This window comes from Taurulus bubalis (assembly GCF_910589615.1).
Source record: "Taurulus bubalis genome assembly, chromosome: 6".
NCBI classification, from domain to species: Eukaryota; Metazoa; Chordata; class Actinopteri; order Perciformes; family Cottidae; genus Taurulus; species Taurulus bubalis.
This window is the reverse complement of record NC_136594.1, coordinates 23,216,940-23,238,552: the sequence shown is the minus strand read 5'-3', so window position 1 is coordinate 23,238,552 and position 21,613 is coordinate 23,216,940. Positions and strand designations below refer to the sequence as shown.

General features: G+C 47.2%; 1 protein-coding gene across 1 annotated transcript; it reads left to right on the top strand.

Annotated features, from left to right (window-relative positions):
* Nucleotides 1–430: 430 nt before the first annotated feature.
* Nucleotides 431–17,158, top strand: LOC306737508 (uncharacterized protein; the record flags this gene model as incomplete). Its single annotated transcript, XM_079219241.1, has 9 exons — nucleotides 431–525; nucleotides 7,507–7,601; nucleotides 7,919–8,000; nucleotides 8,830–9,163; nucleotides 10,454–10,528; nucleotides 12,044–13,140; nucleotides 14,222–15,051; nucleotides 15,207–15,455; nucleotides 16,905–17,158. 9 exons carry the CDS (start codon nucleotides 431–433, stop codon nucleotides 17,156–17,158), a joined length of 3,111 nt encoding a protein of 1,036 aa, XP_079075367.1.
* Between the last annotated feature and the right edge of the window lie 4,455 nt (nucleotides 17,159–21,613).

The following is a 21,613-nucleotide window of genomic DNA, read 5'->3' as shown; positions in this document are numbered from 1 at the left end:
AAGGTCGTCCCCACTTTATTGTCTTGATTTCTTCTCTTAGTTAACGAGCTAATCACTCTTCTTAGTAACGGTCTACGATTTCTTTTCTCATCTGCTTGGTGGGCGCGTCCATTCCTCCATAGGGGTGGCCAACACCGAAGTATTTATTAAAACTATCCCACAACTCGATGTTTACTACCCACATGGGGAGCCATATGGACCTATTGTTCTGAAAAGCACGCCATGGCCCGGTTTAGCCTCAGAAAATAGGCATAATAACCGGTATTAACGGGTTATTAATGTCGCCTGCCGCGCGCCGCGCACCCCCGCCGCTCCGCCGCGGTGGGAGCGGCTGGAATAACCTTGGTGTGAGCCCAGTTGAGCGGCAGGAGAGACGAGCGAGAGAAGCTGAACGGCGCGCGGCGGCAGATCAGCGATCGCTGGGGTGAACATGGCGGAGACCGTACGCTCGCTCTTCGACTACAGGGAGACACACAGCCTGGACAGCGACGGAGAAGGCGTCAAACCGGCACCGCCGCTGCGAGGGTGAGGAGTCAGTTAGCCCGCGACGTATACAATATTGAAAAGAAAACTGCTTCATGACTGTTTTCTTCCCCAATGACAGCGAGACTCGGGTGGGTGTGCGCGCCCGTGTGTGTGTGAGAGAGTGAGGGTGTTTTTGATGGAGCCAAAGTTGTAAACACACGTTATGTGTGAAGTTAAAGTCCAGTTGGGAGTAAATGACGAGAAAACGCCGCTCGTTCGTGTCATGCTAGTTTTTACATGAAACGCTACCTTACAAAGCTGCTCCGAAGAGGTGTGTGTGCGCGCGAGCGCGAGTTCGCGTTCGTTTACGTGTGCGCGCCCCATGTATGCACTGTGTGTGTGTGTGTGTGTGTGTGTGTGTGTGTGTGTGTGTGTGTGTGTGTGTGTCTGACACTAAAATCCCCTATTGAATGTGTTTTTTAATAACATTATAAAGCGACTTTACCAAATCCGCACTATCCCAACAACAGAAACACGTGATGAGGGCCGAGCTGGGATGCGTTACTTTCTCTCAGCTAAACCCTGAAAGTTTGATAATGTTGTTTCTTAAACTGTAAATAACCCAAACAAAAGTTTTCAGGATCAAAACGTACAATGCTGCGATTCAATATGGCAAAAGTTATGAAAATGTTGGAATTAACATACTGTCAGAGCCTCCCTCTCTCTCTCTCTCTCTCTCTCTCTCTGTCTCTCTCTCACACGCTCTCTCTCTCTCTCTCTGCGCGCGCCTGTGTGTGTGCGTGTCTCTGTTAGTGCGCGCGCGGACCCGTGTGTAGTGTGCGCGCGCATACACGTGTGGTTGTGTGAGAGTGGGAGAGAAAGGCACACACACACAGGGAGGGGGAGAGAGCGTGAGAGAGAGAAAGGAGCCGCTCTGTGTGTGTGTGTGTGTGTGTGTGTGTGTGTGTGTGTGTGTGTGTGTGTGTGTGTGTGTGTGTGTGTGTGTGTGAGTGAGAGAGTGAGACAGAGAGGGAGGGGGAGTGGTGTGTTTGTGCTTCTGCGTGTGTGTGTGTGTGTGTGTGTGTGTGTGTGTGTGTGTGTGTGTGTGTGTGTGTGTGTGTGTACTAGAGCAGAGGAAGGAGGAGGGAGTGTGTGTGTGTGAGAGAGGGATGGGAGGGGGAGAGAGTGTGTGCGTGACAGAGACAGACACTGTGTGTGTGTGTGTGTGTGTGTGTGTGTGTGTGTGAGTGTGTGTGTGTGTGTGAGATGGGGAGAGGGAGGGGGAGCACAGTGTGTAAGAAGTGTGTGACAAAGAGAACAGTAGTGTGTGTGTGTGTGTGTGTGTGTGTGTGTAGCATTGAATGAGTGAGTGAGTGTGTGTGTGTGTGGTTGAGAGAATGAGTAAGTGTGTGTGTGTGTGTGTGTGTGTGTGTGTGTGTGTGTGTGTGTGTGTGTGTGTGTGTGTGTGTGTGTGTGTGTGTGTTGGGAGGACAGGGTGTGTTTGAGAGAAGGGAAAATGTGTTTTTAAATGTGTTTTTTAGAGTGTGTGTGTGTGTGTGTGTGTGTGGGAAAGAGAAACTAATAGTGTGCGTGTGGAATAAAAAGAGAGCGGGGAATAAAGGTGTGTTTACTGTAAGAGAGAGAGGGACTATGAAGGACATGTATGTGTGTGTGTGTGTACGTGAGAAGGAGCATATAAAAAGTGTATGTGTGTGTGTGTGTGTGTGTGTGAGAGAGAGAGAGACAGAGATAGAGGGGAAGTGTGTTAGAGGCACAGGGAAGGGGAGGGGAGAGTGTGTTTGCGCATACGTGTGTGTTAGGCGAGTGGGGGAGGGAATGTGTTTGTTTGTGTGTGTGTGTGTGTGTGTGTGTGTGAGTGAGAGAGTGTGAGAGAGAAAGAGAGCGAGATCGTGTGAGTGAGAGGGATGGAAGGTGTGTGTCTGTGTGAGCATGAAGGACTGTGTTTATGTGTAACCAAGTTGTGTGTAGGTTTCAGTGTGTTTAAAGGGGATGGCAGTTAAATGTGTGATGGGTAAAGAGAGAGAGAGTGTGTGTGTGTGGGTGTGTGTGTGTGTGTGGGTGTGTGGGTGTGTGTGTGATGTTTAGGATTTTTAAAATTGTGTCGGTGTGTGTGTGAGTGGTGTCTAAAAAGTAAAAAAATAAAATATAGTTTTTGGGGTGCAAGAGATGATGCTGTGGATACAATGCAGAAAGTGGGAAAGGAAAGGGTGTGTGTCTGTCTTTAAGAAACTGAGAGACGTGTGTGTGTGTGTGTGTGGTTGTGTGTGTATGTGTGTGTGGTTGTGTGTGTGTGTGTGTGTGTGTTTGTGACGAACGGAGAACGGGAGGTTGGGTGTGTGTGTGTGTCTCAAAGAGAAGAGAGAGGATGGAGGGTGTGTGTTGCAGAGAGATAGAAAGAGAGCACAGGCTGAGTGTGTGTGTATGTGTTTAAGAGAGAGAGAGTGAGAGAGGAGAAGAGAAGGGAGTGTGTGACCGAGGGTGAGTGTGAGTGTGTGTGTGTGTGTGTGTGTGTGTGTGTGTGTGCACCTAATTGCGTGTGCAAGCTTTTGAAACAGAAGGGGCGGGTGTGTGCGTGTGTGTGTGTGTGTGTGTGTGTGTGTGTGTGTGTGTGTGTGTGTGTGGGAAACTGAAAAAGAAGGCTTGGTAGCTAGTGCATATGGTGTGTGTTTCTTCGTGTGTATGTGTGTCTTTTCTGTGTTTGTGTATTTGCTCTGGAAGGAGAGGTGTGTGTGCCTGTCTGTCTCTGTTAGTGAGTGAGTGAGTGAGTGAGTGAGTGAGTGAGTGAGTGTGTGCGTGTGTGTGCGTGTGTGCGTGTGTGTTTGTTCTGCAGTCAGTAAGAGAGGGAGGGGTGCGTGTCAAGGGGGAGAGACAGACACAAGGTTTGTGTGTGTGTGTATCTGTGTGTATGTGTGTGTCTCCTAGACAAGGGCAGTGTGTTTGTGTGTGTCATACAGAGGGAAGGAGAGAGTGTTTATGCATCTACTTTGTTTATGAAAGAGGAAAGGACAGTGTGTGTGTGTGTGTGTGTGTGTGTGTGTGTGTGTGTGTGTGTGTGTGTGTGTGTGTGTGTGTGTACACATGCTCAAAGGAAAAGTATGTTGGTGCGTATGTGCACACTGTGTGTGGGTGGTATGGTATATGTGAGGGGGGGATTGGTGTGTGTCTGTATCTGTTTTATTATTGAGGTGTGTGTGTGTGTGTGTGTGTGTGTGTGTGTGTGTGTGTGTGTGTGTGTGTTGGAGAGAGTGAGAACGTTCTGCATGAAGGACGGAGTGTACATGAGGCGTATTGAGTGAATTTGTGCCTTGTGTGTGTGTGTGTGTGTTTGTGTGTAATCCAAACGTATGTTGGAGAAACAGTTGCGTGACAAGTGGTTATGTGTGTGTGTGTGTGTGTGTGTGTGTGTGTGTGTATAATGCGTGCGTGCACACGTAATATATGGCTGAGAAAGAATAATGTGTTTGATTGAACGTGTGTGTGTGTGTGTGTGTGTGCATGCGTGCGTGCACACAATATAATGGTGGAGGAAATATAGTGTACCAGATATGCATGAGTCTGAGAATCTGTAATGTGTGTGTGTGAGGGGAAAAAGTGTGTGTGTCAGAGATGGAACATGAGACTGTGGGTTTGGTTATGTGAGAGAGAGAGAGAGAGAGACAGAGAGAGAGAGAGAGAGAGAGAGTGTGTGCACACTTGAGCGAGCTTCCCCTAATGTGTGTGTGCGCATGTGAGCTTTAGAGAGGGGGGAGGGGTGTGTGCGTGCGTGCATGTGAGCTTGGCTAGAGAGAGGATATTTGTGTGTACTCTGTGTGTGTTTGCGTGCCTGTAAGCCTGAGAGGGAGGGGTGTGTGTGTGTGTGTGTGTGTGTGTGTGTGTGCGTGTGTATGAGTGCCTGTTTGCAAGCCTGTGTGTGTGTGTTTTTTCTACATGCATGTGGGCCAGATAGGGGGAGGGGTGTGTGTGTGTGTTAGTGTGTTACTGTGTGTGTGTGTGTGTGTGTGCACATGTGGACTGTACAAGCTGCGTGTGTCCGTATGTGTGCTCACGCATATGTGGGTCTTGAGTATGGACTTGTGTGTGTGTGTGTGTGTGTGCGTGCGTGTGTGTGCGTGTGTGTGTGTGTGTTTAAGCTGGAGTGAAGAAGGGAGAGAACTGTGCAGGGAGAAAAGAATGAGAGAATCGATGGAGAAGGTGAGATGGACTGAGACAGGAATGGAGGGGAGAGACTGAAGGGTCAGCTCACTGAAGAGGTGGAGGTGAGACAGATTTTGGTTGGCAGGAAAGTTCCCAGAAACCCATTGAACCAGAACTAAATATACAGACCCCCCGCCCCCCTCCAAAAAAACAGCAAAAATATAAACTCCGAGGAAAACAGTGTTTTTCTGGGAAAAGCCGGTGACCTGTCGGGATCAAGTGCTAGCTAAGCCCGTCTGTGAGAGCGTGGACAACTGTTGAAGATCTGTTTCACAACTGACTCCAGGTCTGTGCAACGATTGCATAAATGGCCGCTCGTCGCTTTAAAAAAATGCGATCGCATGATTCTCTCACAAGTTCTTATCGGAAAAGTAAAGAACATTTTTTTTTTTTTTTTTTTTAAATGAGTGTTTTTGTTGTAAATTTCACAAAAGCAACGAGTTTGATTTTTGAAAAAATATATAATTTAAGAGTTGAAAGTGTGCTTTTTGCCTGCAGTCCCGTGGCCTCCATCGTGGCCCGTGGGGGTCGCTCAGGGGTCCTGGAGAACGGCTAGGTTTTATTTGTCCGCCTATGTTTTCCCCAAAGGTTGGAAATGAGCAAAACATTCACGCTCAACCCGACTTGATTATCTTTCACCGTCGGTAAGATATTCTTATTAATATCACTGCGTTGATTTCTTGCGTTGCCTTTGAAGTACACTGGGGAAAAAAACAAGCTAATTTTGCACATTTCCTGAGTGAGTGTGTGTCGATGAGGGATGTCGGACGCCACAGAGGATGTTGCCGGTGTCTCATCAGGGCGGTTGAGCTAATATTATTATTATTATTATTTTTATTATTATTACCACGCTCACAGCGGTGTGTTGTGGGTAAACGACCACAAGTCGGCGCAGTAGCACAGAGGACAGTTGCTGGAAGTGGAGTGGCCTGCATCTCATTTGTTATCGTGTTTGATTTTATTTTCTTCCGATTTTGTATGTTCAAAGGCGAGATGTGTTGCTGGTGCAGAGGAAAAAGAGGGGAAGAAAAAAGAAAAGGAAAAAATCTGTTCTCATGTGTGAGCACAAAACACTCAGAGAGAGAGAGAGAGAGAGAGAGAGAGAGAGAGAGCGCGCGTGAGAGAGAGAGAGCGAGAGAGAGAGAGAAAGAGAGAGAGAGAGAGAGAGAGAGAGTGTGATCACGAGTCCAGATGAGAGAGGATCAATACAGAGACAGTGGTCTGGTTGATATCTCTTCTCTCTCTCTCTCTCTCTCTCTCTCTCTCTCTCTCTCCCTGTATCTCATCTTTTTCCCTTTTGCTCCCTTTTCCTTTCTTTGTCTATACTTCTTGCTTTCCTAGCCCGTTCATCTTCTTGCCCGTCTTCCTCTCCTCTTTCTTTGTTTCTCTCTTCTCTGCAGACACACACACACACACACACACACACACACACACACACGCACACACACATGCGCACGTGCACAGAGAGTAATGAACACCTCAAAATCCAAAGCACGATCTTCCTATGGCCTACTTTTTAGGAGCCTCCAATGTCACGCGAGTAAAAAATAGACTGACGGAAAAACAATACAGAGATCTGTGGCAGCAGAACGAGCCCGGGATCGGTTTGGCTCCTCCGGTCTTTTCAGTTGTATTTTTTGCCGGGGATTTACAGCCCTCCAGAGATAATCTTGCCCGGCCGTTCTGGGCTCACACAGGTGGCTGCCGTTTAACGGCACACTCCTGAGCGGCGATCGGGGTCAGAGCTCTCGACTGTGGACACCAACCCGGTCGCAGGATCCCGCGCTGGTGCGTCTTCTTTCATGCGTTTGTCTTCATGTCGTCATGGCACCCAGCTGGAGTCACTTTGTTGTTGACGGTGTGTCACTTTCTTTTCATCGTTTCATCGGATGTTATTTTCAACGATAGCACTTTAAGTCTAATAAAACTAATCTTGGAAAAGTTCCTGTTTGTACATTTGAGGTACATTTACAGAAAGCTGGTATCACTGTAACAATCTCTTTTATTTATTCTCAGAGGGGTTCTGATTTACATCACCACTCCACTAATTTTAGCCCGCAGTTTATTCGGGCAAAGTTCTTATATGGCTGATGGCATTTTCGTTTTACATTTGAGAAACCTGTTCTGAAGATTCCTCCAGGGTTTGGTCTCTTCTTGGTCTCATCTTATCAGAACTAGTATCACAAAGTAGTCACATCCAGCCATTTATGCCGTTGTGGTTGTTTTATTTTGGTTGATCAGGTTTGTTTTAGGCTGCTATAAAAAAAATGTAAATGTAGTTTTTTTAGGTGTGTGTTGACAGAGTTGCTTGAACATTTAAAAAGCGAAATAGTGGCTGAGGGCTACGAATGCACTGGAAAGATTTGTCCTAAGGTGGCCCACACGGGACAGTATTCACAGATCAGTGAAGTACATGCCATTAGGTCGAAAAGCAACAGAGGTCGCTACTCAATACTTCGCCTCTTTCTACCTTCACATTAATCTGGTGTGTGTGGAGCAAAGATGGCCAAGTCTTTCAAAATCCGTGAATTCAAGAGTCTCTTTCCCACTGAGCCGATTCACCCTCGTTCAAACCACCGGTAAGAAACGGCAAAGAGCAGTTTAAACGGTGGTCCTGTTAATGTCTGATTGTTTCTGTGGTTCTATTTTTTATTTTTCGGGGGGCGTATTGTTTGCTCAGATAGGAGGGAAACGCAGTTCATATGGATCCATCCGGTGGCCATTGGCTTATCGATCACTCTCTGACCCTTATTGACGTTCAGCTAGTGGGTCGATTGATGAAATGATAATCATGTGTGTGTGTGTGTGTGTGTGTGCTCTCTGCAGGCGCGGCTGTGGGAGGAAAAGGAAGGGGACGCCCGTGAAAGTCTTTGTCACACACACTGAGGAAGAGAGCGTGCCTGAACACAGCTTCAGCCCAGGTGTGTGTTATATCTGCACGGCATATTCTTACTGTGTGTGTGTGTGTGTGTGTGTGTGTGTGTGTATGCGCGCGCGTGCATCTGTCTGTGTGATTGGTATGGAGGTGGAGCGTGTGCAAGTGAGTGTGACCTACTTTTGTCTGTGTGTGTGTGTGTGTGTGTGCCTACGTATGTGCACCTGTGTGTGTGTGTGTGTGTAAGTGTGTGTGTGTGTGCTCCAGGAGATGAGGTGATGACCTGTGTGTGTGTGTGTGTGTGTGTGTGTCCCTGCATACTTGTATGTAATCCTTTTATACTGACTGTTGCTGTGCTCTCAGGTGATCGTAAAGAAGCAGCAGAGAATAAGCGGTCCATGCTGGACGGGCCTTTCTACAACACGGAGCCCGCTCCCCACTACTGGTGAGTGTACATTTATGTATATGTATGTGTATATATATATATATAATTTGTTATTCGCCGTGGCTAAAAGCCTGCATGCACACATGGCTGTTCTGTGAAAAATCTGCAGCACTCTTTGAGGACTGCGGATTGAGCATCACCGGCACGTAGCGCTGGCATTGGCCAGGTTGTGCTGTTTGCTCTGAACTCATTCGGCGGCGGCGCATCCCCGGCAGCAGAGGAAGCAGCGCTACGGCTAGACGAGTGTAAACACAATGGGAGTTCTGTCTTTCCTGCTCATTTACCTTCGAGCGACAAAACCCCCCAATTACAGCCGCGGCAGAATCCTGGAGGAGCATCCCAGTATCGACCTTTAACCCCACATGTGACTTATGTCCTCCTCTACATACAGTCTGCACTCACAGGGACGGATACATTGGAATGGGACACAACTGAAAGAAATAGCTGCAATTAATGATGATTTTTCGGATTGTTTAATTTACAAAAATAAAATGTGATCACTTGTTTTATCGGCAAAATTTCATTATGGGGGAAAACATATTTATTTATTTGGTTCATTTAGTTTACAACTGTAAAAATCAAAGATTTTAGATTTTACAGAGAAATATAACATCACATTTGGAATTAATAAATGTGACTTAAACAATTAATCAATTGCAATTATTGTTGTTTAAATTTCTTTCAAACTACTAATTGTTTAAACTACAAACGGATACCTAACAGCTACACAGCATCAAAAAACGAACAAACAAAAAGCACTTATGTATTGTCAGATGACGGTCGTGTATTTATTTAACTCTTCGTATCCCCCCCATCCTTCCCCTCCCAGCGGCCCAGCGGCTCACGACAAAGTCCCCGCCGGATCCAAGACCAGCTCCTGCTCGGCCTCCACGCCGGCCCCGGTTCCCGCCGCTTCCTCGGCCCCGACCCCGGCGCCGCTGCCCGCTCCTGTGCCGACGGCCTCGGCCCGGGCCCCGTCTGTGACCCCCGCCTCCACGGCTCCGGCCCCGACGGCCGGCTCGTTCCCGCCGTCCCCGAACTGCCGCATCCGGGAGGTCCACTGCGGCAGCCAGGTGCGGCTGGTCGTCATCGCCATCCGCGACATCACCAAGGGGGAGGAGATCACCGTGGACTACAGCCTCACGGAGTGGGGAGACAACTTGGTCAGTGCCTTAAACAGCTTTCTCCTTTCATGCTTTCATGTTATTTTGCCAAGTACGTTTGCACGTGCAAGGAATTTGGCATGAGTGCAATAGTGTAAGACACAATTTAAACAAACAAATTAAGTCGATTATGAAAAGTGTCAAGTGTATAATTAAGTGTCTAAGTCAGTGTTCGCTGAGGAATTAATGTCTTGCATTTGATTATTCTTGCTGCTAAATTCTAAGATGCATATAGACAAACCTGACTGACTTCCAGTGCACGGAAGTCTGAGGAAATATTGGCAGCGATCCAAAAAACAACAACTTGTTGTGGAAGTTGAATAGCAAAGGCGTCATGCAGGTTTTACGCTTGACTGTCACCGTTCACTCAGGAAGAAATGAGTTTACAAAGTAAAATGCGTCCCTCCACCAACAGAGGCCCTCAGCAGACCAGCACACAATGCAGCCGCAGGACATTGTGTCTGGGCTGAGCAGAGCTGCTCATGCGTGCTCTCGCCCCGCTGCTTAATTTCCTGGTTGAAGTTGTCACACTTTGATTGTGAAGCCTAACCCGAACCAAAACCTGATTTTAACATTTCTAATCCAAAACCAGCAGGAAACCTTCTCACTGCCTGTTTGTCCTCGGCCACTTGGTCCTCACAAGTATAGCAATACATTAAACACAGCGTGCACATCTTTGATGACTTCGGATAGGCAGCCATGTGTGTGTTCACACACTGTTGATTAGTTTCACACAATTGCTGTCTGTCACACACACACACACACACACACACACACACACACACACACACGCACACAAAAGCTAAGCAAGGCATGGGGTTACCATGGTGATGCTTGAGCTCCAGTTCCCTCTCTACCTATAGTGCTTCAGCAACAGTAACCATGGTTATTGCATGACATCTGTTCCTTTAATGGATCTCATTAGATCGGATCAATTATACTCAACAGAAAGATGACACCAGAATACGTTTAAGGAAGCGGAGGTGACAAACGTGAGAGACAAGTGGAACCACGGTTGCAAGACATATTTTAATATCCGGAATTTGGTTTAAATAAAGTTTTTTGAGGTTAATTGATCCTCAAGAAACCTGATCAATGTGCCTTACTCATGAGTAGTCGACATGTGATTTTGGAGAACATCTCTTTTCACTTCTTTTGTTTGCTTGTTAGAGATTTGGAGTCCTAATCGGCCTCAGGGGCCCACCTGACTCCTGAGTGGCAGCTGGGGCTGATTGTGACAGCAGACATTAAGTGAGCCATTTCTTAACGACCGCTTTGTGTCGCCCGCAGGGTTTCCGTGGGACCATGTCTCCAGCGCAGCACGAGTGTAACTCTGACACAGAGAACAACAACAATGTCAAAAAGGTAAGAGAAGGAACCTTTTCCCTAAAGCTGCCTTCAGACGTGAAGGTCCCGGGACAGAGGATGTCGTGTGTGTACAGGTTGTAAAGACCTCTGAGGCTAATTTGCGATTTTGGGTTCTACAAAATAAATTGAATTGAAGAGATGATAAGGTACGGCGGGGAGAAGACTGGCCTTGGATTAGTCAGCGGAAATTTCCAGCGCTGCGCCACGCCATTGGCTCTCCACATAGAAAACGACTCAAGGCACAGCAGCTTAACAGCACACAGTTAGACCTGAAAAAACTCAAGTTGTATTATTTTAAGAAGTGACAACAATTGCCAAATCTAGGCGACCCACTGCACTCTGCCTGCTCTCTAAATGGCAGACACAGACAGTTAGCGACCAGCTGGCGAACATAGCGCGGCATTTAGCAGCTGAAGAGTCCCAAAAAAACGCCGAACAGCCGAATGAGAGTGAATATTGGATTTACAATCCACACTCCAAACCAATGATATTGTTGCCAGCTGCTGGATGTTTAAACAGGCAACTATTAGCTACGAACTAGTTCACCATATCAACTTTAAATAAGATAATCCTGCAGTGTTGTTGTTGTTGTTGTTGTTTATGCTGCCCCTAAGTGGCCAACATATACAATTAGTTCAGGTTTAAGACACAATTTTCTCCAAATTCATCCAAATTCATCCAAATTCACCGTGATCTTCACTAGAATCCAAAATCTCTTATCTGTCAAATCAGTGGTTTTAAAGTGTAAAGTAAAAGAATGAATGAATAATCTCTGAATGGGCCCCGTCACATTCAGCAAATGCGTCAGATCAGCATAAACGTGACCAATGCTTATACTTAACGGCCCAATAATACCGTATGAGGCTAAGCCCCATACGTCCTGTATTATATTGCTTTCAGAGATCATAAAGGACAGTCTATAATGTTTTACAGCGCAGAATTCAGGGAGTAGAGACAAATAAGGAGTGTTGTTCATGTCGTGTCACATGACGGTCATACTGTTGTTGATAAAAGGAAGAAACGGTTCCATATAAATAAATAAAAAGTCTCGCTACAGGTTCGAGATGTTCACGTTGATATTATAGTTTTCTAAAAAAGAATCAACAGACAATTTAGAGAAATGCTGAAATCGTTACATGACTACATTTTGAATTCTATTAGCGTTTAATTTGCAGGGTCAAACAGGAGATGGTAACATCATTATGATGTGTAATTTGTTTTGGGGTTTACGAGCTCCAAATTGCTTCAAAGTAATAAAATAAACAATCCATTAGTGTAAAACCTTTTTTGACAACAGCAAAGTAATGTCACGGGTCTCTGTAAATTGTGTTTGCAGAGAAAATACAAAATGATGAACGCGTGTGTGTGTGTGTGTGTGTGTGTGTATATATATCGGCTTAACACACACATTTGCAACAACAAAAAATATGAATACTGCAAAAACATCTCTCTGGACAGCGGATGACATGTTCTGTTTTTTTCTCCCACTCTGTCACTGTCTCTTATTTCCAGGAGGATGAGCCTCTCTCCCTGACAGCCCAGCAGCAGCAGCGGCAGCAGCAGGAGTACGTCACCCCCTCCTGGTCGCTCTCTCCCTCCTCCTCCCCCATCTCCCACTCTGACGCCAGTGACTCAGACGCCGGAGACGAAGACAACGCCAGCCCCCGGGGGCGGGCGCTACGCCGGCGCAAGAAGCGGCGCGGCGCTCATTTAAAGAAGAAGACCCCCCACCGGACCCCGCCCGGGCGGCCGCCGTCGGTCCACCACGCCGGCAATGCTCTTCACCACCGTCCGCTCCCTTCATCCCACCCAGCAGCGCAGTCCTCCCCTCCCTGCTCCTCCTCCTCTTCAGCCAAGGCCGCGTTCAAAGCTCCGGCTCCGCTGGGCTCCATCACCAAAGACGAGGGCGGCATGAATATCCCCAGAGGAGGAGTGTCCATAGACTCCATGCGCCAAACCTGTGAGCACTGTGGACGCCACTTCCGCTCCCTGGGTCGCCACCTGGATAAGCACCACTCCCACCAGCCGGAGGTGTGCTCGGCCCTGGTGGAGCGCTACACGCAGATGCCCCGCCTGCACGCGCCGGGCCCGAACCCTGCCACCGCGCTCGCTCTGCAGCACTCCAAGGCCTCGCAGGGCCCAGATCTCACACAGCTCGGCGTCCAGGACCTCTCCATGCCCTCGCCCACTCTCACAGCAGCCAACCAATCCCTCGCCTCCTCTGGAAGAAACCCCGCCCCGTCGGTGCTGACTCCCCCGCGAGGACAGAACGCAGTGCCGGTGTCGGTGCTGAAGCGAAGCCCGGCTCCCTTGTGCCCGCCGCAGTCCAGGAAGGGAGCGCCGGTGAGGATAAAGACAGAGCGGCCGGGGGAGGACGAGGAGAACGAAGACGATGTGGAGGTCGTGGAGGTGAAGAGGCCCAAAGAGGAGGAGGATGTTGAGGTGGTGTGCTCTCAACCCTTCAGCAACATGCTGGCCAAAGAGATGGAGCTGCCAAAAGTGGAGGAAAATGAGGAGGACGAGGAAGAGGAGGACGAGGATGAGGAGAATGGAGTGATGGAGGTGGACGATGAAAGTGGGGCAGAGGATAAGGAAAAGGACTTGCTGAGGTAACTTGTGGTCTTTGCCTGCGTTGTGAGTACATTCGAGATTAGGGCTGCAGCTAATGACTATTCTTATTGCTGATTCATCATTTTGACAGAAAACTATTTTGTCCAAAACCCGAAGACAAAACAAAATAAAGCACGCCTATTTGTAGAATACATTTCAGTGTTGCTACATCGGACGCCTGTGATCCAAACATTTCCAATAACTCCAGAGAGTTAAAGTAAAAAAAAATCAACATTTGTGTAAAGATAGATGTGATCATTTCCGAAATTCACAAAATGATTTTTTATCTAACGAAATATTCAATCCATATTTGTTGGAGTACAGCCTTTCAAAAACAACATTTCAAAACTCCCGCTTGCCTCGTGGACGCACGCTGATGAGTTACAGATCAGCTACACATTCATAAAAGAACAAAGACTCTTTCATAGAAGGATTTGCGCTCCGAGGGGATTATTTCCGCCCGACATCATGTCAGGTGTCTGCTCGCTTCTCTCTCGGCGCGGAAAAATCCAAACGGTTGGCGTCATTTATCAGATTCAGATTATTTATATCGAGTTATATATCCCTTGGGCCCGTATCTTTTTTTTAAATAGATCATCAGTGAGTTTTCTTGCCGGATTCGCTTGAGGTGAAACAATGAATCCGGCAGACGGGAAAAACTACGGCTGCAGATGGCGAGTCGGCCGCTTAGCTGCATGTGTCCAGCTGTGTCGCTCCAAGAGCAGATGAAAATAATTAAAAGATGAGAACCGCTGCGTCTCTTCTGTTTAGCCACCGATCAAGCCAACAAATACCGGCCGATCGATCGGAGCGGCCTCAGTTTACCATCGTGTATGACAAAGAAAAGCATGATTATTATCACAGAAAAGAATCGGCAGATTAATGAATTACTCAAATTCAATTCACTAATTAGTTGCAGCCCCAAAACAAACAAAGCAAATATAGCGACTGAACACAAAGATTCCATCTCAATGTTCCCCCAAGGTGCAGTTTGATTGCAGGAAACTACCTCTATGTTAGCTGGAGCTAATATGATCCGAATGACTAAAGTAACCCGTTGCTCTCTCCCTCTCCTTTCAGCGGCTCGGGGCGTCACCACATGCTGCCCCTCCTCTCGTCCCTGTCCTCCCTGGTGCTGTACCTTCGCCGGCTGCAGCACTCGGCCTTCCTGTCCCTCTCTCGGCAGCTCCAGTCGGCCGAGGCCTGGCGCCTCCTCTGCCACTCCAGCCTGGCTCTGCTCATCCTGTACAACCGGCGGCGCGAGTGCGAGGTCTCCAAGCTGTCCATCGCCGAGTACCGCTCTCGCATCACCCCCCAGTGCCCCGTTCCCGTCCCGCCCGGCGCCCCGCCGGCTCTCACTCCGCTGGAGGCCTCCCTGTCCCCGTTCGAGCGCCTGGTGCTCCCCCACCTGCCCCGAGTCGGGGTCCAGGGCAAACGTGGACGCGTGCAGCCGCTCATCCTGCCGCCTCACTGCGAGCCGTGCCTGGAGCTCCTCCTGGAGACGCGGCAGGACGTGGGAGTGGACCCGGCGAACCCATACGTCTTCGCCCGGCCCTACCACTCCCCCGCCACGCCGCTGCGAGGCACCGACCTCCTCCGCAGCTTGGCGCGCTCGAGCGGCACCCGCAACCCCCGCGCCCTGACCCAGACCCGGGTTCGCCGGCAGGTGGCCATCCTGACCCAGCTGCTGCTGCTGGGAGAAGGGGAGGAGCCCGGGCAGCCCGGGGGCAGCGCGGTGGAGAGGCTGGAGCACTTCCTGGAGAGGGAGTACCACGTGACGCAGAACTGTGCCGGTATTGGCCAAGACCCGGGCCTGATGGGCCGGGTGGGCCGAGTGGTGCTCTGCGGGGAGCGGGATGGAGTGCTGTTCAGAGGAATGAGCCTGAACCACATCTGCCTGGAACTGGATGGTGAGAATGAACGAGTGTCGTCTGTTAACCAGCTGCTGTGTCGCCAGACACCCCATGGCTGGAAAAGGGTCACGACCCTTCTTCCAGTTTTTTGCTTGAACGTCAGACTAATTCAGTTCTCCTCTCTCTGTACCTTTCTCGCCTCCTCTTTCCAGTGATGTCGGGAAACTCTGCCGACTCCTACTCAGAGGGAGAGTCCGACGGGGAGCAGGGGAAGGAGAAGTCGGAGGCGCCGGCCCCCGCTCCGGCTCCGCCTCCGGCTCCGATCCCCACACCCACCCTGCTGTATGTGCGGAAGGGCAAGAACAACGGGCGGGTGGGGCGACCCAAGAAGCTCAAGAACCTGCAGCAAACCGCTCCGCCTTCTCTTCAACCTCCTACTGCGAACCGCAGGAGAGGCTCAGGTCAGCCCAAATCAGGTTTGTTACAAGTAGAAGTGTGATTGCCTGATTTCACAAAACTGGAAGACGAATGAATAAAATTGTGCAGGTGAGATTTTTAAAAAAAGGTGCGTTGCTCGTGCTTTCAGTCGGCCGAGACTTTCCCCTGCGTACTCTTTTCGACCCTCTCCACATCAGGCTCTGGAGATTCATTCGATCAGTTCAGTCGAAGGCCGTGATGAGTGTAGAGCATAAGTTTTGTCTTTGAGCTTCTCAGACTGGAACATTATTGCAGTATTATAGGTCTACTATTGAAGATGCATAAAATATAATACAACAATAAAAAGCATGTTTAGTCGAAAATGTTGAAAAATGGACATTACAATTCTTTTAGGTGACATTTCTTTGTCCAAACAGCACAGAATCAGACATTGAACTCACTGTCGTCGAAGGCAAAGAAGCAAACATTTACACTTTTTGTTCATTTATTTTAGATCAACTATTCAATGAATTGACTCATCGTTCAAATTGATAGATTACAAACAGTATAGGACACACACATACACACACACACACGTACGCACACACACTCTCTCTTTACCCATCACACATTTAACTGCCATCCCCTTTAAACACACTGAAACCTACACACAACTTGGTTACATGTAAACACAGTCCTTCATACACACACACACACACACACACACACGCACACACACAGAAGAGAGGACTGCTAGTGACTTGTGTTTGATTGAAAATGACCCAGATCTAATTGGAAGCGGCCTAGATCTTCATCAATCAGCAGGATGAGTTGTAACTGTGTCATTTAAATGTCAACAGTAGAAAAGATTTCCATCCCTTGTTCTGATTTGGATATGAAACACAGCCGGGGCTCGCTCGCTTTCTGGCTTGAGGGCAAACTAACCTGAACTACAGGCGGCCAAAAACAAAACTCAAAGCATGTGTGGAACATTTTCTTACATCGCAACCACTGAATTTATAGTAATAGCTCACATTTACTTACGCTTGGCGTTCATGCTCTTAATGTGTCGTGCGCTGCGTTATTCTCCCAAACACCAGAGGGCGAACAAACAAAATTAACTGTGAGGAATCAAAAAGACAACGAGTGAAACTCAGAGATGAACACAGACTGTTGGTGTAAGTCATAAACTAACCTCCACTATGACGAGGAGGGATGCTACTTATCTGTAAGCTCACATAATAATAAGCTATTTTATTGTCTTTTTACAAGCCCTTTTAATAAACAAGTCCAGTCATAAATATATTATATAGCAAGGTTGAATATCATGTAAACTATTGGATTTGGCTGCAAAATATTTACTCGGATGTCGATTTTTAACAGCTCCTGACGCTAAAGCATTTAAAACCCAATCGGCCTCCGACATGTGGAAGACGGTGAGAGCGAGACGAGCTGGTGAAACGCCCACTCATCCCTCCTTTTCCCGTTTGCAGGAAAGCGCGGCGTCCTGAAGCGGCCCTGGTCGGAGGCGGAGCGCGCGGCGGTGGAGGAGCACCTGAACCACAACATCGCCGAGCTCCGCGTGCCCGCCAAGGCCGACTGCGAGCGCTGCCTGCAGCAGTGCCCCCTGCTGGTCAGCAACCACCGCGACTGGAGGGCCATCAAGTTCTACTGCCACAATCGCATCCAGCTGCTGAAGAAGAACCAGCGGCGGGAGAACGAGCCCCTGCCGCTCATCGTCTGCTGAAGAGGGAGGGGGGAGTGTTCGGGGGAGGGAGGGAGGGAGGGGTGCAGGTAATCAGAGCAGATTCTCAAATGGTACCCAGCTGCCCAGGAAGCGCACTAGTTTTGAGATGACGGTCCTAAATTTCACTCTTCTGTTAGTTTGTATTCTAATTTCGACACCTGATGGTCAGTTTCGTTTTGAGCCGAACAACAACAACGGAAACCTGAATTTGTTTTATATTTTTTTTTTTTTGCTGCTCTACTTTAAAGGTCTTAAAGAAAATGACACTATAGAGTCTTGATGGTGCTCCTGGTTCGAGGAGGCCGCAGTGCAATCCTTATCTAAAGCAGCGCCCTTGGACGGAGGCCGTTTGAGACATGCCTGAGGGAGGCGGGTTCAGAGACCACGGCACGGGCCGCAGCCTTTGTTGTGTTGTATATGGACTTTTTTTTTCTTCTTCTCTCCTTCCAAAAAGGACACACTAAACTGAAATGTACACGAGGAGGGCGGTGGATTCCTCCAGTGTTGTTGAACGTCGTGAAGTAGCGTCAGTGTTTTATGGAGACTTCAATAGGACAGACTTTCCTTTCTAGCGGCTATATAATTAGGGTAGGCCTAACTACTTCTAACCTAGAAGAATAACCAGATATTTCACGCAAGCTAGTTCGTCTTTTTCATACTGCTGACCGTGCAATTCTGACAATGGTTTTGCTATATATTCGGACCATCATATTTACATGTACGGTACTAGGTGAGGACTTTAGTTTAAAGTGTTTAACACGAGATTACGATGGAGAGTTTCTTCTCTTTTTTTTTTTTTAAACTCCAGAGTGTGGGTTTCATGTGAGAGACAATGAAAAGGTCGCAGAATGTAGTGAAGTTCCTTTGGGATACCTAAGATGTTTAGTTAAGACACAGAAACATGAGAACGGTTCCGGAAACGCGGTTGGACCCAAGAAGTCAACAACTTGGGTCTTGTTTCCTTTTGTTGTTGTTTCTGCCTGTTGCGCATTTGTTATTCAAAGCATTAAAAAGAAAAAAAAGAAGTGCTGTAGGCCAATGAGCAGAATATCACTTTATATGTGGAGAGGAGACTTCCCTTGGTTGTGTTGCAAAGTTTCTTAAAAAGTGGGCATTTATCAGAGACGTGGTGGTTCCGTTAGTTTCCACGTTTGTTGCCACGTTTGTTGCCACGTTTGTTGCCACGTTAGTTGCGTTGTCTGTGTTGTCTTTGCCCGTTGGCTAGAGCTCCTCCTGTCCGGCCACACTACACGCAGCTCCACCGGACTAAAACCTCCATGAAACCTCAAGACAGATTACTTGAAGTTATTTAAAACGTTTTTTGCAGAATCTTTATGTTCTCTCTTGCTCTAGCCGTGCCAGTTACATTGTACATAACAAATATATTATCAATATGGCTAACTGGTTGTTTGTGCTAGACTATATGTAGCCTTCTCTTTTTTTCATTTTTGTTCTTTTTCATTTCTGAGCTATTGCTATCTGTAAATAAGCCTGTTTGTAAATACTCATCAGAGAAACGAAGAAAAAACACAATGTATGACATGCCTTGGTTATTGTGTTATGTTTTTTCTTTTTTTTATAAGTCTTATAAAAATGTAAAGCTCCATGATTGTGTTGTGGTTTTTCCTTCAATGCTCCGTTTTCACCGAAAGTGAAACGGTTTTCTCCGTCGAAAACGTTTTTGTCATGTATTACGTAATTGTTTAGGATTGATGTTATTGGAGGGGGAGGGGGACCAGAAACCCAGAATGCATTCTGTCTCCCACGTGCAGTTCACTGTCAACGACACTAGATGGAGCTGTTGGTTCATGAATCATAAACCGTTCTCAGAAATCAAAGGTTCTGAGGATGCAGATTTCTCCTCTGGTGACACATCAGTTCAAGTATTTCTTCTTTCTGGATGAAAGACCCAACATGAAGGCGCCATCACAACTACACAACAAACAAGTCTCCAACTTCATTGGACAACGCAGCCTTTGTGTAGAGTGATGTGGAGCCGTAGTAGATCGGGCACATCCTTTGAGACCTCGGGGAACAACAATACATTTTATTAGGCCTTATTTAACCTCGTTTCACTTGAGGGTCATTTGTTGCTTGTCAGGAGAAAACCAGCCCCCGTAAACTAATGTCAAGCCACATCCACGCTTCCCCCACGCCCTGCTCTCCTAGAAGAGACAGCGCCATGCCGCTTAGTGCCGCGTCACGATGCGACCACGGTGACATCATCGGCTACAGAAGCTGCCAGGACTTGCGTCTGTATTTCACAGTTAGACCCCAGTGAAGGCTTTCTCAGAGGTTAATTAGCCACGCATTACAACAGCACTGTACCGCACGCTAATGTGATGTAATGTAATAGTTTATTTCCCACAGTTAGATCTTTATTAGACTTGTGTTGAGGCCTGTTAACCTCATGACCTCTTCTCCAAAAAGGCTCCCCAAAATGAAGAGAATAATCAAAAGAAAGGTAACGTTTGTGAGATTTCTGCAGATATGAAAGCATACGTTGTATATATTTGTTACCGAGTGTGTGTAAATGAAAACAATTAAAACAGTTTTTCCAAACAAAACTGTATGCTTTTATAAGGCGTAACGGACGGGGGGAAACAGTACAATCCGACAACGGGACAGGAGACACACAGGGTTTAAATACAAGAGGAGGGTAACGAGGAACAGGTGGAAACAATGAGGGCAGTACAGGTGAAAGGAATACACAATCAGGGAACAGGGCAGACAGACAATCACAGACAATCACAGACAATCACAGGGACAGGAAGTTCAGAAACACAGAGGACACACAAGACAAGGACTTCACAATAAGACAGGACACCAAACAAACCAACATCATAACAACATGAACACAACTTGTGCACAGACTAATGCTAACTCATTCAGTAGAGGCTTGTTGAGAAAGGAATCTTCAAATTGGCCATTTGGGTACATATGGATACCATCTGTGCCATCTGAAATGCTCTCAGGCATCTAATTTAATTAAATGTACATGCCATGTGGGTCAGTGGTAGAGCGGGATCGCCCTTCAATCAGAGGATCGGGGGTTCGATCCGCTAGTAAATTTTCGATGTGTGTTAAGACACTTAACCCAAAAATTGCAGCATATGAATGGTAAGACAGTTCTTATGGGCAGGTGACACCTTTTATGAGGGTTTTAATGAGACTACTCCATTCACAACCATTAAGTTCATTTACCATTTACTGTAAATATTAATCCCATTGTTTTCAGCTTTGTTTTAAAATAAATATATCAATCAGACCCGTATTCATGTTCCCATTCAGAGAAAACCAGAACCCTTTGGTCTATGTGGAGTACTCTGGACTTATTCAAGCTCAATGCCTGGAGAATTAGTGCAGTAGCACACGTCTTCCAGCTGATGGAGACATCAACTGTGTTTTCACATGCAAGTCTGCAGACGAGGCTCTCTCTGGAAACATGGTGGAATCGACCCAAAGAGGATTCAGAGGCATTGGCGTGGCCATTAGCCGCGTTGATATGACACGAGTTAGGAACACATGTCGGACGCGGTTTATGTTTATGGCTGTATGAAGCGAAGATTATTTATTATCTTCTTCGGCTGATGGTTCAGTCAATTTTGGGTCATAGAGTGATAAGACTTATGCCGCTAGAATCTGTGGTGTCCCAGCTTTCACAATGCCTTATTTGTGTGGATAGCATGAAGTAGCAAAATCGCTAACAATAATATGCGCGTATGCACCATGAGCGTGTTTTTGCTGTGCAGTTTGATTTCGGTAAAACTGTTTTTTAGCCGTGCCTCTTCCCATTATGTGGGTATGCAGAATGAATATATTGCTATAAGTTTATCATGTAAGGAACCGGGTTAAAGAGGTATTCATTAAGTAACAGTATCAGCAGCAGTTGCAGTAGTAGTTGTGGTAGAATCAGGAGGAGCGGTAGTAGTACTTGCAGTAGTAACAGCTGCAGCAGTAATGGTAGTAGTAGTAGTAGTAGTAGTAGTAGTAGTAGTATCAATATTAGCAGTAGCAGCAGGTATAGTAGACACCTGCTGCAGTAAAACAGTATACAGTAACAGTATAATAGTAATAGTATCAGTAGTAAGATGAGTATCAACAACAGCATTCAGAGTATTTGTAGTAGTAGTAGTAGTAGTAGTAGTAGTAGTAGTAGTAGTAGCAGTAGCAGTAGTATGTGTAGTAGCAACAATAACAATGTGGAGGAGAGCAACCATGTTGTTGACACAACACACACATTTCACACAATGTTGTTCATGAAGGGTTCCTTACTCCTGCTGTGGTTAAGTTAGCCGCTATACCTGGATCTGGATCCGCCTCCTCTTCCTCTTCTTCCTCCTCATTTCTTCTTCACACGTGTTTAATATGCACAACTGTAACGCTCCGACGCCTCGGTGCTCTGGCTCACACTGCACGTCTTCAGTCAAGTAACAACGGGCAAAGCGTTACCAG